Source organism: Diadema setosum, chromosome 1 (assembly GCF_964275005.1).
Source record: "Diadema setosum chromosome 1, eeDiaSeto1, whole genome shotgun sequence".
Lineage (NCBI taxonomy): Eukaryota > Metazoa > Echinodermata > Echinoidea > Diadematoida > Diadematidae > Diadema > Diadema setosum.
In genome coordinates, this window is record NC_092685.1 from 6,110,154 (window position 1) to 6,129,191 (window position 19,038).

Sequence of the window (19,038 nt, forward strand, 5' to 3'; positions counted from 1 at the left end):
GCACATCTGTCCAAGACAGCCATATGTCTTGTCAATGTTCACATACGGTTGCCATGTTCAGTACGCTTACCTCAACAAAAAACGTGAGAACGTTGAAAGCAGCAGCAGCAGCGGAAACCCCCCCCCCCCCCCCAAACTCAAATGACTCCAACTGTAAAGAAGACTTGCGTGGTATAATATTCACTCTCCTATTCTCAGAACTGTTCCACTTGTAGGGATCATCCATTAAAGATGGCTGAATCCAAGATGATACACCCTGTCTGACTGATAATTTACTTCAAATTCTACACATCACTTGTGACTAGACTGACATCGATGGTCACACAATAATTCACTGTTATCATTTTTTTTTCCCCCTCAGGACTAGAGAGCTTTGAGATAAAAGATGACCATCTTGTCAAAACATCATAAAATGGTAACGAATGAATAAAATGTCTCACTCTCGGTTAGCCTAGAATAACTGAAATCCAATAAACTATGAAGAATTTTTTTCATTGTGAGTAATATTACAGAATTCTAATTGCATATAAAATGAGAGTAGAGATAAATGCAGACACCCTTTAGTTTTCCCATCAATGGCAAATAGGTTGACATACAATGTAGAAAGAAACATATTTTGTGCAAACATAAACAAGAAAAGAGACCACCTCTCGTGGACTGTCAAACACTGGAACCTCAATTTAATATAACTCTCCTTGCCACAGTTTTCCGATTAACAGTATTTCTATTCAAATCCATGGATATGACAACGCATTTTTATATGTAGAGACTGCAGTTTGAGAAGAGAACATAAACTTAAGTTTTACCTAGAGAGCCATATGAAATATGCTTTGGCAAAATATCAAGGTTGAAGAAAGATATACAAAATAGACAAAAATTTTCACGAATGAATATTTTTCATCTCATTCAATGATGAAACCTCTCGAATGGAGTCTCAATTTAGGGTGCTCACCCTCTGTCATACCTGCCCCCACCCCCCACCCCCCATCCCCATCCCCACCCCCATCCCCATTTGACATCTACACACCCTGGAAAAGCTGATTAAGATATATCACAAGACGACCAAACTGCGTTGCAGAAGAATGCAAGGGTTACACGAATATGACACATGCAGCATGGGATAACTTGATGATGATTAATTCAGGAAATTCATCAGAATTTGGGAAATCTCTCAAACAAACACTGTCTAGAATTGGCAAAAAATGGAAAAAGCTGCAACGCAGGGGAAGACAGTGAGAAGTGTAACACAGACAAGCAAAAAGGAAAACTCTCTTCCTATAAAGCAAGAAGCAATGCATATATTTCATGACAGTATTTCTGATATATTCCACTATTGACATTAGTGAATTTGAATGAACCAATGCCATTGGTCTTTAAAATGTAAGGACTATGATGTTATGTCAACGTACTGCAATTAACAACTGCACTGACTTTTTTTTTTTTTTTTTTAAGTTTGGTGCATATTTTTTGTTTAGTGCTCACCAACACTTAAATTGTACAAGTCTTTAACAAGCACAAGTTTCAACACATGAATGGCAACTGAAAAACAAGAACCAAAAACCCAAAGCACATTGCTTGTGTGCAAGTTGCCACACGGCTGCTGCATACATGCTTACTGAAATAGACCTGATTGAATTGAAGCACAGGTGAATGACCTGCAATATTATCATGACAGATATACCGAGGTATGATGAACATATCTCACTCAAAGCTGAAAGGAGTTTGAGTCATTAAAAATTCTTCATTTATCAATTTCTCCTTATCTATCTTTTTCTATTACATATCGTGAATTCAAAACACTGTGTCTCATCGAAGGAAATTCCCTCGCTTCAAATTAAATCTATTAAATATGCCCAGGGGTCCCACACATCACATATCTAGTAAAAAGATGTGAGGATCTTCCACACCGGCCTTGATTTTCTTGAGGAAGGTGACAGCTTCCCTCCCGTCGATAAGTCTGTGATCGTAAGTCAGGGCAATGTACATCATCGGCCGGATCTCCACCTAGCAGGAAGGCATAAGAAAGAGTACAGGATAAGAGAGTCAAGCACAACGAATATGGAACAAATAATGATTCTCTGTCTTTGCATGGTGCCAAGAAATCTTCTCTAATGGCAACTTATCAGGTTTCTCATCATCATTGAGAAAATGTTTGGTTATCTAGCAGCAACACAAACAAGTATCATCATTTATCATGTAGCCACAAACACGGAATGACCATGATGAAGGGTGAACTGGCATTTCTTTCACTGACATATCTGTCTTTACTAAGATAGGATCGCAGCAGACGTGAGTCATTCAGCAACAAATTTGAGTCCGGAGGAAGAGGCTCTTAGGAGCACTGTGTGATAGTGACAACTCTGGACTGACTTCTTTCATTTCTAGCACCCACTTCATGAGAATATGACTCTACTACAGTCATCCATGCATTCAACGTTACTACTGATCACCATTATCAGGAAGCACACTTCAAATCCACTAACCTTGTAGATATGCAAGATACGTATATCTGACTAACACAGATAATATAACTGGATTTAAAAAAGAAAATAAACAATCTGACACCAAAGCTTAACCAAGTCAGGAAAGAAGAAAATGTTTAAATATAGGGCTTCTGATGTGTTGCTCATTTGTAAAGGTATACCACAATTTCTAAATTAGGTCAGGAAAGACGAAAATGTGGTAAAGAACGGCTTCTAATGTGTTGCTCACATCAGGCACAGGCTCTCAGATTAAGGAAAAATATTTTGTCAGAAAGTTCCAGTGGCCTCAATTGAACACACATTCAACTTCATATTACCTCATTAGCACCTTTTGCAAGAGCTAAGGCTTCACCACAAAAAATGTCAGGGCTGCATATGTATTTGGATGAAAGTCATCAATACTGAATGGGTGTTTCTATTAGTGTGCATCATGGTAGATTTGGGTTGCACTTACATCATCGGCAAACTTACAATACTGAGTTCCCATAGGCCTCTTTTTTTCTTTCCTTATACAAGAAACTCTATTTGAAGTTTTAAGGGGGTAAAAATGGGGTTCGGGAACAATGCATTCCATCTCAGGTAGATATCCTCATGAGCTGCAGGTGAAATTTGAGAAGTTGGCACGAGTGCTCAACGTTCATCTCATTCAACAAGTCCAAGTTGTGTTGATGCTGAATAGGCAAACTACGCCACACAGAACAAACATGGAGTTCAAGCAAACCTAAAGCCTTGATTCTTCTAATCGGCAACTGTACATGTGATAAAATGTATGTCCAGAGAGAGTGGGGAAAGGGAGAGCAGCCTCACCTTTCCATTGATTGCGACGGGTCTGTCAAAGGAGGCGTGCATGCCCAGGATGGCAGACTGGGGAGGGTTGATAATGGGTGTGCCAAACATGGACCCAAAGACGCCCCCATTGCTGATGGTAAACGTACCCCCGTCCATGTCCTCAACAGCCAGTGTGCCACTGCGAGCCTGTGCAGGACAGAAAGGAAGAACTGGAACTTGAAAAACTTACAGGGGGACAAAAAAAAAATGTCAGTTTTCTTGGGCATATGGGCTCCATTTCTGCAAAATACCACTGACAGATAGCATCTAAAGTGACAATCATTTGGTCATATTTTAGGTCCTACAGCCTACTTGTTTTGTAGAGAGAAGTGAATATATTTTGTCATTTTATTTTTTATCTAATTTTCTTTAAATGCTTGATGTGTCAAATCTTCTTATGGTTGTTTACCAAAAATCCTCCTATTCTAAAGTACGAGTCTTCTTGTTAATGATATCATTGATGCAAAATGTCTACAACTCCAGTTTCTATTAGAGGTGATTGATAAATGCATTCCTCTCAAATGGCCAGAATGCTGATTCATTGAATGATGGCCAAATTTACATCAAAAATATCTGCTATCTTACAAACAAGATCAGTGCCATTTGTTCAATTATTTTTAGCTTCATTCCTGTCACACATGTAACAAACAGTCACCCTTTATTTTCCTCTACTTAAACAGTGCATTTCTCAATGAAAGTATAAGTCAAAATGTTATTCTCAGTTCTTGTGGAGTACTGATGTCACTTTTCACTGCTAACATGCACAAACTTTTTGACCTACACAGAAGTTGAAAAAAAAAAAATATTGGTTCAAAGAAAACATTTGTTGTCTACTGATAGGTTTTTGACTAAAAATGGGTATATTCCAACATTCTACAATTCCCTTAGTGCCATCTCAAACACAAACAAAGAAAAAAACATTCATGAAACAACCTAAACATGATGTGTTACCTTCTCCCCAAGCTCATTGAGGCCTTTTTCCACGTCGGCGTAACTCATTGCATCCGCATTTCGCAGAACGGGTACAACCAGGCCCTAATAGGGACACAGATACACAAATAGCAGTTACAACAAGATTGCCATTTCACAATCAACTCTGGTTACCATATTTGTAAAATGCCCGTCATATCAATGGTGATATGAAGAAGGATGTAGACAATCTTGGCCTGAATGTTTTCTTTACTACAACTGTCCTTTTCATCACCTGTGTTAAACAAAGAATACATCATTCTCACAACTTGAATCACAGCAGGGACTTCATATGAAAAAAACTAAAAGAAAAAAAAAATGTATGTTTTCAATATTGTAAAACAATGAGAACCAAAATGCAAGCACCATGTTTCACTGAAAAAAAAGAGAGAAATACGAAAAGTGCTTGCATACATTTATAAAAAACTTGAGGTTTTCTTTTGCAAATAAAAAAGAAAAACACAAAGTAATCATGAAAAGAAGACTGCCCAGTCAGATACACGAAGAGCTAGCTTGCAACATGTTCACCTTGGGATTGTTACATAATGCATAATAAAAACAAGATAAGAATGTGATAAGAGGTGAACACAATGCCAAGTTTCAAGCTTCAGGTTACTAACCTTTCTCCCAAGCCAGGAAGTTGCAGCAGGTCAATCAAAACTTTCCTTCATCACATTTTTCTCTCCAAATATCACCCCTCCCCCCCCCCCCCCCCCATTCTAACACAAAGCAGTTGAAGGTACTGTTTACCACTGGGAGCAGTGATTTAAAGTTATTACGCTTGATGCATATGTGTAGGTCATTTGTAGCACAAAACATCCTTCCATATATACATTTTGCAATAAAGCCTAAAATATATGGAGATATCACTATTTTTCTCAATAAACCATAACTGTATTCTAGAAACAATTTTATTACAACTATTGTTTACATTTTGTATACTTAACAATACTTGACATTAATACTGATTAACATTTTTACATTGGTTGTTTCTACCCCTAACTCACATTTCAGAACTATTTTCAAGCACTAAAGCTGGAATTTTGTTTTTATCTGCAAATATTAAATAATGTCTTTAAGGACCAAGCAGCAGTCAGAAAATGGTACTGCACCAAATCAAACGTTATAACAGTTAGGGAAAAGGAAGGGATGTTCTTAAGGATGAACATCCATATTAAATGGGGGGGGGGGGGGGACTGCCTCATGGGAGAAAGCAGAATGGAAACAGTTAAGAATATCATGCTCACTCTTTAAAGTAGATCATGTCCTATACAGCAAGCAATCAGTAGATCATGGCCTTTACCGCCAGCAATGTGAATGTTACAAACGAGTCTCAAACAAATGCTAAGTAAAATGCCCTTTGTATCAAGCAACACAACTGTTACAAAAAGTCTGATAGAAACATGAGTCAGCGGTAGAATGTCACCTTTGGAGTTGCTACTGCCACGCTGATGTCCACATAGTCACGGTAAACAATTTCATTTTCATCAATCACTGCAGAGAGAAGATATGGAAAGTCGAAAGTAATTATCACTGACAGGCCAATCATGACCAGACCTTTTCTGCAGCAATCCCTCTAACATTGGTAGTTTGCCTGTTTGTGGAAAAGACTACAGGTTTAGGACACTATAATTTTAAAATTCTCATGAGAAACAGACCATTGATCAATGTGCTGCAAATTGAGACCAGAATACAAACAATGCTATGAACGACATCTTTTTTATCATGTACAATTCTATCATGCATCATTAAACTGCTTGGTTTTAACTGTGGGTGTGTCAAATAGGAAAAGTATAGAGTTAAAGAGAAATGTATAGAATATTACCTGAAAAGTGGTCCCCACATATCAGAAAAGAAATGAATTTGAAGTACCTAAATTGTGTCTGGAACTAATTTATAATTCACCTCTCCTGTTCCTCAATAAAATTTGAGGGGGGGGGGGGGCGGGGGCAAAGCACACTGCAAAATAGTCCATCCATTTCTATTTTTCGGCATTATATTTTTGATCTGACAAATCCCTGGAGGAACCTACAGATTAAGTTGTAGAGAAATCTGGAACAGAGAGCACAATCAGAGGGAGATTTAATTCCCTTTGTCTTGTCGGAGAAAGACCTGTTCCTCTAGCAGAGACTGGACTAGTTATCATCCACAAAAATGGGACCAAAGAATTAGGCAATTGTGATCATGGCTAAGACTCCACTGAGCACCCTCTACTCTTGATCCCATTGTGACAGGCCAGATAATCCCCCACTGAGCTGACACCCCCCCAAACATTGCACAGACCCACACATCATGTTTGTCACCTTGCAATGATTTGAGGCACTTGCTGCATATCTCACATTTGGTCATACCTACAGCTCTCCGGGCCTACTTATAAATAGCTGCCATGTGTCCCACGTATAAAGGTTGCAGCCCTCATGTCTGATACAGACAGTCACCGACTGTCATGACAAATCAATATGGCGTCTGACACCTATATGGGAACATTTTAATCTTGCAGTACTTACAGCATTTGAAAAATAAAGTGGGGGAACATTTCAGACTTCTTTCTTCATATGATCCCTACAAAACAAAGCCACATCATACAAAATGTATGCTAGATAGATCTTACCTCTGATATACTAGAAGAACAGTCATTTATGTTTTGGGTCTTTCTTCACAATTGGGCATTCACAGTGGCTGTCACTCATTACAAAGTGTTTTGTCAAAGAGCACAAATAAAAGGATGAGAAAGGAATAACACTGAACCCCAAGGACCAAATCTTAAACCAGAAAAACCAGGCTTGAAGCAGCAGTCCATGCACAAATCTGCCTTTAAAAAAGGAAATACAAAACATTTTAACTCCAATAACTATTCAGGGGTTTTGCCTGCAAGAAACCTAGTAATCCTGAACCTCATCAGACACATTTAGACAGACCCCTTGTACTGGTCAACCCCCCCCCCCCCCCCCCCCCCCTCCATGTAAGAAAAAAAAAATTGCTGCCCCTGCTACAGCTATACCACATAATATCTTTATCCTAGTGACACCCTGGCTACTCCCTGGCTGCTTGGCTACACCCTCTCAACATCCTGACTACACCATTGCTATCATCTGAGCTTCACCCAAGCTATATCCAAGCTACACCTTAGATATACACGAGCTTCATCTTTAGTAACACCGAAGTACACCATAATTACACCAAAGCTACTAACCTGCATTCACCACTGGCATGTCCTTGAGTGCATAGGCTGAGGCCTTGACGAATGCTGACATGAATCCTAGCTTAACACCGTGTTTCTTCAGGAAGCTGTCTTTGTGCTTGTTTCTCATGGCAATGATGTTACTGATGTGACAAATGAGATGGACCAACAAACGAGGTTCAAACACTCTCTCTTATAAGTGTATGTACACATTGCCATCTCCATCCCTACTGAGCTTAAAGGACAAGTTCACCTTCATAAGGATTGAGAGAATGCAACAATATTAGTAGAACACATCAGTGAAAGTTTGGTGTAAATTGGACAATCGATGCAAAAGTTATGAATTTGTAAAATTGTTGTGTTGGAACCGCTGGATGAGGAGACTACTACAGCTTGTGAGTCATATGCGTACAACAGTATAAAGAAAATGTAAAGAAAATTCAACATATTTTCACTTTTTTCGCATAATAAAAGAGCACTTGACTTGCCTCTTTCTAAAGGCAGGGGGAATAATATTACCCATAACATTTGTCGGTAATGAGTCGAGGGAATGTGTACTTTTTTCAAAAGATGAAATTTTGTGAACTTCTCTTTATATTTTCCTTATATTGTTGTACGCATGTGACATCTAAGTTATTCACCCACTGCAGTAGTCTTCTCATCCAGCGGTTACTGCACAAAAACTTCAAAAATTCATAACTTATGAACGGAATGTCAGATTTTCCTCAAACTTTCAATGATGTGTTCTACTAATATTGCTACATTCTCTCACTCCTTATGTTTATGAAGGTGAACTTGTCCTTTAACCATCTACACACTTTTTTAAATATAACTACCTCTGAATGATTACATACATGTTTTGCTAAATCCCTCCTAGACCAAAGTCAGGCATAATTCAGTGTTGGTTGAGTGAAAGTGTGTGACCCAGCACTGTGAAATCCTATTTGCACGAATCCCTAACATAATGCATTTTGTAAGTATGCAGAGGGTGTCCCAGTCCCACTTCAGAATTTGTAATGACCGTTGAGAGAATTTATTTAAAGTTATTATGGATAAAAGAAAATCCAGACTACTTACTCCAACTTTGGGCTCCATGGAATCACAAGACTATTCCCTATTGGTTTATATATTAACACTTTGCAGATAAATCTTACACATAAATGTAAAACATTATATGTCTTTGCTTTTGTAACCAGACTTATTCATATATACAGTCCAACCCTCCGCTATTTGGCCATGTGCGATACTGACGGCTACCCAGATTTCAAGCAATATGTTTGGATAAGTAAGATATGTTCAAGCATAACACTTTCTAGCAAGTTGGTGCACATAAGCCATTGTGATTTTACTATGACCATATTTATTTCCATATTTGCATGTTTCATGATTCCATGCTGTGGAAATAAAATGAAATACATCATACACACATCACCGGGTAAGTCGACAGTGCATATGTTGAATAACCAACTAAGTCAATGAAAATAAAGAATCCCAATTTTCATTCAACGATTTATGTGTTTATTCCCCTGTACAAACTGATTTTTCTTAGTTGGCTTATCGCTGAAGTTGATCAATTTCTGAGGACAGTTTCAAAGAAAAGTAATTAAATTTGCACCTTCTAAGTTGAATTACGCCTCAAGGTGTTATCAATCACTGTCAAAGTGCACCATGCATTTATTTTGTTTATGCAAGACTCCAGACTTGCCACCGCACCCCAGTTACTATGCAAGCTCTGTACGTATCTGTATACACAAAGACTACATAAACATTGTGCATACCATCATGACTGTTTTCTTGGAACGCCATGTGCAGCTGAGAGTGACTAAAGCCACAAGGCAAGAAAATCAAACCTTTGTCTGTTTGTATGAGTTTTATGATGAGTGTGTTGACCTTTTTCATGAGGCTATTTTTTCCGGGAAGAGTTGTATCTCCCAGACATGAATCGCACAGCGCACATGTGCAGCAATAGCGATTACCTATAGTGGCAGATGTTTTGGATTTAGGTTCAGGGTATGGGAGGAGAAGGAGGATGTCTTCAACATTACATTTTTAATTCATGACAAATCAAGAGGATTATACAAAATGCAAAATTAAACACTAAGAAATAATGAAGATGTCTCACAAAGACCAACACAAGATGGAGCAGCAAACTGCCGAATATAAAAATTATTCTTCCTGTACATGAACAGCCAATTTCATTGCTCCAAACCAGCTTAGGACGTGCTTATAATGGTGTATGTAAATCAGCATGAAATAAACTCATTTATTTGAATTAATTAATACCTATTAGCACTGACAGTATGATGGTGCACATTCTTTTTTCTTCCTCTCTTTTTATTCAGTCATTTTTCTTCTCATTTAATCATAAGTACTCACAGATCTGTCTGTTTTGTAGGGCTTTCTTTGTGCCTGTCACATGTTTCCTTCATTCTCCACATCATGGAGACGATGTGAAGATTCATTAACTCCGGACATAATTAAATTTATTGTCATATTCGAAACATTCGGCAAAAAGCATCAAGACATTGTTTTTTTAAAATCATGAGAATACTCTAGGCACTTTCACGTCGCATTTCCTGTTTTTTCTATTCATCAATATTGCGCTGATGTACAATGCACATTGTATCACAGAGCATGTTTATACAGCATAAATTTAAGGATCTATTCGAGGTGTACAGATAGCGCAATGTCGGTCCAGATGAATGGATTCCTGCATATGTTCTTTCCATGAACGTCTTAATGACATTTTATATCAAGGGATAATAATCTTCTTGCGTCTGCAACCTGAACCTTTGCATTCAAGATGCTCATGTCCGCCGGGGCAATATGCAATCCTGACGAGGTGAAGCAGATGTAGCCGCACACACTCCCATTCGAAGATAGGGACGTTTTTGTTTTTTGTTTTGGGGGGGGGGGGTGGGGGCACACGTAGAAGTTTAATATAAGTCAACATATTTCCCCGTCAAGATCGACTTACACAGAGTTAGCTGTATGTGTAAACACTCTTTCTTGTTCGTTTCTGTTCTTTGAGTTTACGAACAAGCAAAGATTCCCCAAAATGGGGAGTTTCTCCCCCACAACCATCTCGTTAAACAGACCACCAGACGAGTGGCACACTCCCTTCAGTGACAGCATTGTGGGCAGTGTAAATATACATTGTGTCATAGCAGGGAGGTGGATTCCACCTCCCTGGTCATAGTAAACCCCCATTTATGTTCTGACTGTTATGTTGCAAGTGAATTGTTGTTTTGTGTTTGGTTTTATTAATATTTCACTCTGAACATGCATGACAATGCAAAGACACTCATGCGCTAGCTCACGTCCAGATAAAAGAATGATCTGGAAACACGATGGCTGGATTACAGAGGACAGACTGTATGAGGAATGGTTACTGCTGTTATAATTATAACCTTTGCTACAATTACCATCATCAATGTAATTTTATTTTCAGTAATATTAGCAGTAGTAGTCGCAGTATTTGCATTGGCATTGTTAGCATTACTACTACCAAGGCACTTCTAACCTCATGTCCAGCTCATTGAAGGTTGTCAGCATGGCATTGGTATTCTGGGCATCCTTAAGTCTCTGTGCTATTCTTAGCCTCATGCGTGACATCTTCACCTGAAAACAAACCAACCCAACAACAACAACAGTAAAAATACGTGTTCCAGTACAGATTTTCATTTATATTTTTTTCCCTGCATGCAACCAGTATGGCGAAGGAAAGAGTGACTTTTCATAGATGTTCAGAGTCTTATTCAATCTACTGAATTACAAAGTGCCAAAAGCGGCAATCTGATTTTTATAATTGTCATTTTAAAGACTACAACAGAATATATCAGATGTTTTTCATATGGGTCCATAATTGTGGAGTAGTGTGTTACAGTTAGTTTGAAAACACAGAAATAAGCTGCACAGCTTTTCAAGGGACTGTACAGTACTGGTTGAGGTGGGGATTCATGTTTTGAACATTCCTAAGTGAGATAATGAGACACCTCTTATGAAATATGAAAGAGTATGTAATTTCAAGAAGGATTCAACGTTTATTTGATGAAAATTGGTTTTCAAATGGCTGAGATATCAAAAAAAAGTGATAATAATGAAAGGCGACAGGTCACGCCTTTTATTAGGATCTCTTTGTTTCACCTCGTTTTTGGATATCTCAGCCATTTCAAAACCGATTTTGATCAAATAAACTTTTGATACCCCTTAGAATTGCATGCTCTTTGACATCTCATAGAGTGGTTTCTGAATATCTCACAAAACGTTAAAAGCTAAATCCTCACCTCAACCAGAACTGTACACACCCTTTAACTGTGTGAAAACAGAAACAAAACAAAAACTTGACTGACTGAAACACAAACAAGACCTAAAGATCACATGTTAAATGTTTCACTTGAGCACATTTGGGCCTCCTCAATCTACATTACTTGATGGGTGACTTTTGAAGATATGAAGTGACAGTACAGAAAGATCAAAAAATAAAACAGAACTAAAAACAAATATGAAAGTTTGAAACTATCGTATTTAAATTGTAATTTCATTCCAGGCACATACAACTCATACTGTAGGAGCTGAAATTTTCGCTTACAGATATTTTCGCGAATTGGTCCTTCGAGGACATTTTCGCGTGTTGTTAATTTTGCGGTTGCGAGGGTCTAACTGAACTTACTTATTTGCGCGTTGTTATTTTCGCCTGTTGTTATTTTCGCGATTCAAAGGCGACTCGCGAAATTGGCGAAAATAAAACCATCACGAAAATTTCAGCTCGTACAGTACATGTTGTACCACATCAAGACATAACTACATCTTGTATTGCACACCCTCAAAACATTGTTCAGATTATTAAAAAAAGGAGGGGAAAAAATCAGTGTCTTTGGTAAAATGTGAAACTGGTGAGCATCACTACCAACCCGCTGCTCTGTCCTTGCTGCAAAGCCAGCTGGGTACTCCACTGGTGTGCCTGGCTGAGAAGCAGCTTGAATGGGTACCTCTGAAGCTGCAATAAACAAGGAGAACAACAATTGTGCAACAATTAATGCAGATCCCATGCATAATGACATATCCATGCAGTCTTCCATTACATGGAATTCTGGAAGTGTGCAACAATTAATGCAGATCCCATGCATAATGACATATCCATGCAGTCTTCCATTACATGGAATTCTTTTCCGGCAAATTTTCCAAGAACATATATGAGTGGTAGTATCATCTCGCATGGCTATGCCTATACCACGCACCACACACTTACAGTGGTACTTGGGAATCATCATAAATCAAAAGAGAATAGTACATGAAAGGTTCTACACATTCACTTGATCAGACATGCTATACGTCCACTGAACAGAAATGGACATGGACAAAATACAACTCAGACTCATCTCTGTTCTGTGAAGTCTCCCAAACAACTCTGTCTATACCCAACTTTTTGTCTTTTGGGTTTGTTATATTAAAATATGTAATGCCTCTTTCAGTAAACTGTGTAGACAGATCTAAATACTAAATCATTAAAACAACAAAAAAATTATAACATGATTTCTACTGGACTAATTCTATCTACATTCTTCATGTCACATAGCTACATTTCATCACGTTTGGTAAATCCAGTCACAAGGTCCCTTGACTTCCCATATGTGTGGTGTGCACCATGGGCAGCAATATCTCCTCCCCCCCCCCCAAAAAAAAAAAAGAACAAAAAAAAAAAAATTATACCTTCTATATAAGCAATCTGCAGACACATCAGGTATGTGGAACTAACAAAGAGTAAAATCAGAAATTGTTCATTGATTACCATGGTAATTTGAGTGCAAGAAGGTCAAATGGCACAGGGTGTTGAGGAAATTTTACATACTGTATATAAGTGATTGTGAACCTGCATGAAGCTATGTTTCATCCCCTTGATATCTCACCCCCACCCCCACCCCCCCCCCCCCCCTCCAAAAAAAAAAGTCACAAAAGAATTCCTTCTTGAAATGATGGGGGATCCCATTTAGGCTGTGGTGTGTACACAGCAAATGAAGCATAATGCTCATGTACAACTAAGCCAAAGAAGCACTAAATCAACAAGTAGCATCAATGCATAAAGAGCAGATTATTCCACACTATTAAGCACTGTTATCAAAAGAATACCCTATTTCATTCAACTACATTTTTTTTTTTTTGCACCCATTCCTACATTCTTGACTCATTCATTGTTTGATGTCAGCACAAGATGATGACAAACTACACACCATGGCAGTGACGTGGTGTGGTTCCAGATGGTTGCTATTAGCATAATTTTCTCTCTGTGAATACACAGGGCATGAAAATTGCTGCTAGTGAATAATACTCAAGACTGTGATAGACCCCCATCCCCCCCCCCCCAAAAAAAAAGAAACAAACAAAGAAAGAAAATGAGGAACAAACATGAATAATGACTGAAAGACAACACACAAAAGCCAGATTAATCCTTTCTGAACTGCCATCTTCAAATCCTACTGACATTGTATGTCAACATCTTGCCCACAAGACAGGAAGGGTTACCAAACCTATTAAAGCTAAAGAATATTTCTGCACAAAAAAGAAAAAAAGTTCGTGTATCATTTACTATTAAAGGGTGTGTACAGTTCTGGTTGAGGCGAGAATTTAGCTTTTAACATTTTGCGAGATATTCAGAAACCACTCTTTGAGATGTCAAAGAGCATGCAATTCTAAAGGGGTATCAAAAGTTTATTCGATGAAAATCGGTTTTGAAATGGCTGAGATATCCAAAAACAAGGTGAAACAAAGAGATCCTAATAAAAGGCGTGGCCTGTCGCCTTTTATTATTATCACTTTTTTGGATATCTCAGCCATTTGAAAACCAATTTTCATCAAATAAACGTTGAATCCTTCTTAAAATTACATGCTCTTTCATATTTCATAAGAGGCTTCTCCTTTTCTCACTCAGGAATGATATAAACCTGAATTCCCACTTCAACCAGTACTCTACAGTCCCTTTAAGAAGACAGTATTGCCAGTAAACTGCACGACAAACAAGGAAAGAGTACCGTAACATAGCTGTTATCACAACCATGTGACACTGAAAAACAAAGTAGAAAATGAGAAAACAGATGATGTTTTTGTACACACATGCAACATCCATTAAAAGTGGTGATTTCAGTATCTTAACTTGGTTTTTGCATTGCTGTTCTTCATTAGAAAGAATTAAAATTGTAATAAACTTTCTTGAACCTTTCCCACCGTAGGTATAAAACTCAATAGAACAAATTTGCAGTCTCAACCGACTCCTCCTTTCTACACCTACAGGATGGAAGTGTGTAGGATCAGTATTTCTGCTAAAAGTAGTCGACAAAAGTAGTTGACTCTCCACTCAAGAAATGAAGAAGTAGTCCATGGGCCAGGCCAGATATTGGTACCATCTGAGGTGGCAAAACCTTTTTGGTGTCATTTTGTTTGTCGGGCATAGATATGCTTATCAAGCCATGATAGCATTTCCAAATGAGTAGCTTAGTCATAGTAAATGAATTTTTAACCAATGTGGTCTCGTTTTTATATCCCTATACTTCTGAATCGAAACTAACCGCTGTACAAAGAAGAGCACTGTCTTCTGTATGTTCCATAGAGCTGTAAAATGCAGCTCTATGGTATGTTCACAGGTGTTCTGTTGTAAACGCGGTGCGCTTAGTCTTTATTCAAGGCAGCGAAGGGAATATCCAAAGGTTATGATGTCCACAGCGCTTAGTCTTTATTCTAGACGGCGAAGGGAATATCCAAAGCGTATGATACAGTGTATATCCTTTTATCTAAAAACAACAACAACAACAACAACAAAAACAATTCCTCGTGAATTTTACCGTATCTTTCAATTATTTATCATTTTCCAGCGAAAACGCTATGGTGAAAACGCTGATACCACGCCAATGTCGCTGTATTTCCCTCCAACAATATAAGATAATGCAAAAACAATGTACCGGTACACTACGATACATTATAATGAAATGTGGTAAATGAACAGAGTGATTTTTGTTTAAAACTGATGTATTTGTTGATAGGGTAGTATAAAAACAGTATAGATAATCCCTTTTATGAGGAACTTTAAATATGATAACGGTACATTGGTCTAGATAAAGACTAAGCGCACCGCGTGACAGCTGTGGACATCATAACCCTTTGGATATTCCCTTCGCTGCCTTGAATAAAGACTAAGCGCACCGCGTTTACAACAGAACACCTGTGGACATACAGAAGGCAGTGCTCTTCTTTGTATAGCGGTTTAGTTTCGATTCAGAAGTATAGGGATATAAAAACGAGACCAAATTGGTTAAAAATTCATTTATTATGACTAAGCTACTCATTTGGAAATGCTATCATAGCTTGATAAGCATATCTATGCCCGACAAACAAACTGACACCAAAAAGGTTTTGCCACCTCAGATGGTACCAACAACCCATTTTTCGGGTCTTGGCCCATGGACTAAAGGTAGAGTCAAGCCATAGAAGGGTTAAAAACAGATAGAAAGACTTGTGGACTTCTTTGGTGTACACACACACACCAGAGATCCACACAAACAGAAACACACAGAGCCATATTAACCTTTGCTTCTCTGAGCACAGTTTTCTCACGAGGAAGAGGAAAGCAGCACTTAGACCTGATCAATTATTCAGGCAAGTTTTGCCAGGAAACCTCTTATGCAAACTCTATCGCTTCAGTCTGGATCGAAGAGAAATATGGTAATAAAAACCTGAGTGCACAAATCTTAATCGCAAAGAAGTTGCCATAAAATCTTGACCCAAAAGTTATAAAAATGGTTGCGACAAGAGAGAGGCTAAAAGCGGTCTGCTGATAGGCACAGCGTAACGAGGGTGCTTGGGTGGAGATGTGTGAGCAAAGATTGGTGAATTATTCACATTAAAAGCAAACTCCAGGCTTGCTGAAGACTGGAAATCACCCTCAAAGACATGCCTGCAATGAATAATCCAAGACAGTAAGTGATTAATGAGAAAAAGAAGACTTTACTGGAAGGGATGTGATTCAATCAGAGGGGGCTGCGTCTACGGCAAAGTGCCACCGTAAACTTAGACGGTAGGTAGAAGAAAAGGCAAAAATGTCTGCCAATATTGGAAGTTTACGGCAGAAGGTAAAAGACAGCGAAGCTAACAACTTGTTGGTACCATGATCTCCTCAGGCAAACTTCTGAAGGAGTGCATGAGGGCATGCATTTTTAACAAGTTTCGGTGGAATCTGAGTGCTAACTACTGCTAAAATTTCTGAAACAAAGTGAAACTCTAATGATATGTCATACACCTGCCCACATATTCCTACCTGCATTGTCTGAAGCTACTTACAAATCGAGTTCATCATCAGAATGACTACCTGGTATATGCATACTTGAAGGTTACTACAAGATTGTTGTATATCAACAATTCCTTATGACAAAAGTAACCGCTGTGAGCTGCACAGCACATGATTTACTGCATTCTCTCTTTTATCTGCATATCATTGGTTTTATTGGATGCCATTTATGGACTAAAGCTTTACACTAATACGGTAAGCAGTTCATGCACGAATTGCTTGGGTAATCTTGTTCATTGTGCTTTTTTTGTCTCATAACTGTTTACACTGGTATCATCTCATTTCAAGCAAAATCTATGTTCATACAAACAGGTTTGCATGTTTGAACATGAATCATAAACAATACCTTAGTGCTCACAAAATACAAGGTAAATCTCTTCAATATACAGGGTATAATGCCATGTGTGAACATGTCAGTACACACATACACACTGTAGTACTTCCACAAGCAAGCATGTGAATCACATGTTACAGGCAATGAACACTGTTTGGTGGAATACCTGTTTTTAAACTGCCTGTTGCTTACAATATCTTTTATCACGATAACCTAGACGTATGAAACTTGCAGAGCTACCTGTGCGTACGTTTTAAGTCTCGGTTCAGACTGTCCATGCATGAAATGGTTTACTCCTGTTTTCTTCTTTATCATTTGTCATCCTGGACAACACACATTCTCACACACACACACACACACACACACACACACACACACACACACACTCACGTACTCACACACGCAGACATGCACACATACACATGCAGAAACAAACGAACACACACACTAAACAACTAAGTCATGCAGGTACATAAATTCATGCCAAATGCAGCAACAAAAATAAATGAGTATTATTGTCCCCGTCATGGGTATTAACATCTACAATCGTATGGCAGATCACAATTTACGTAATGCCCATGCTTATTGTCCTAGAGAGGTGAGTATGTGTGGGGTTATTTCAGTCAATAAGGATTAGCACCATGGACCGTGGCAGGCACAACCAAAAATTGATCATGACATTTGTGGAATAACCATTCTTAGTATTCAAACGAGGAATTTCCGGTATTATAAGGACTATTGTCCAAGCTGATTACATTTGTGAGTCAAGCGATTCTTTTCTGAAACTTTCAGACTTTTTATTCCTTCACAAATGACTGTCAGAGAGAGCAGAAAATGAGATTTGTGTTAAATCTGGCTGACACAGATCGCAGGGAACAGTTGCTTCAAAATGCACCAAGATTTCAGCTTAATCTGATTTTGGAAAATGGCAGAAACAGAATTTAGCTGGATTAGGAGGATTTCTCAGTGACAATCCTAGATGACGAGAAAGGAAGGGAAAAAAGGGGGGAAAAGCATTTGTTTCGCAACTGTTACGTGATTGTGCCACCTCATGGCGATCGTGTGACCCAGGCTCGTACTTTCTTATTTCTCCCCGAGTACATTCAGTGACCCCTGGTTTTATCGGGATTAATGCCGACCAGAATGTCTGAACTGACTGTCTAATGTGATTCCTAAGTGTTTGGGCTTGACAATTGAGAATGTCAGGCAAGCTTTATCCTCACAGGATGCTTGTAATCAGCAAGATTGGAGGGCGACAAAAGCCCTCCTATCAACTGACAGTCCCAGAAATGGCTCAGAGAACCTGTACTTATTATCTTCAATTATCAAATTATCCCATTATATCTAATCTGTCTTGGTTTAGTCACCCCTTTTTTACCAAGCCACTGGGTATCGCAACTCAGGAAAGTTACAGAATCCTTCCAGTGGAGCTAAAGTGCAATCATAGTCTAAATATACAACCTCTTTTGCCTGAGAAAGTAATAAAACAAAACACACACACACACACATACCAAAAAGCCATGCGTGGTTCAGCTGCTAAGTTTCCTCTGCAACTACACTGACTTTATTTTCATCATTCAACCACTGCATATGGAGGGTGCAAAAATACTAGCACTTGGAAGAACGTGAATGTATCAAAAATAATTTCAGGGGAGTGGGAGGCAGTAGCCTATCCGTGAGAACATGGGAAACTTCATCTGTACGCATTTCTGTTAACATGTACTGAATCTTTGAATCAAGCTCACTTCGGGTCTTCAAATTGAGAAATGAAACTTTTCCACTGATGTCCCTTGTATCTTTATAGAGGTATTCTGGCACTTCCCTAATGTTGGCACATAATCTAACAGTTTTTGAAATGTATTGTAAATGTACCAAAAACCACAACAAAGGAATAACTATATTATCCTCT

At 38.4% G+C, this 19,038-nt stretch overlaps 1 protein-coding gene across 1 annotated transcript in view; it reads right to left on the reverse strand.

The window, feature by feature from the left end:
• Nucleotides 1-1,012: 1,012 nt before the first annotated feature.
• Nucleotides 1,013-19,038, reverse strand: part of LOC140226136 (dihydrolipoyllysine-residue succinyltransferase component of 2-oxoglutarate dehydrogenase complex, mitochondrial-like) — a 55,285-nt gene continuing 37,259 nt past the window's right edge. The window contains exons 9-15 of the mRNA XM_072306629.1: nucleotides 12,375-12,460; nucleotides 10,985-11,082; nucleotides 7,474-7,604; nucleotides 5,707-5,774; nucleotides 4,263-4,346; nucleotides 3,291-3,458; nucleotides 1,013-2,004 (exon numbers count right to left, since the gene is read on the reverse strand). Coding sequence (XP_072162730.1) covers nucleotides 1,870-2,004; nucleotides 3,291-3,458; nucleotides 4,263-4,346; nucleotides 5,707-5,774; nucleotides 7,474-7,604; nucleotides 10,985-11,082; nucleotides 12,375-12,460 — 770 coding nt within the window. The 3' untranslated portion in view covers nucleotides 1,013-1,869. The remainder of the gene's footprint in view (nucleotides 2,005-3,290; nucleotides 3,459-4,262; nucleotides 4,347-5,706; nucleotides 5,775-7,473; nucleotides 7,605-10,984; nucleotides 11,083-12,374; nucleotides 12,461-19,038) is intronic.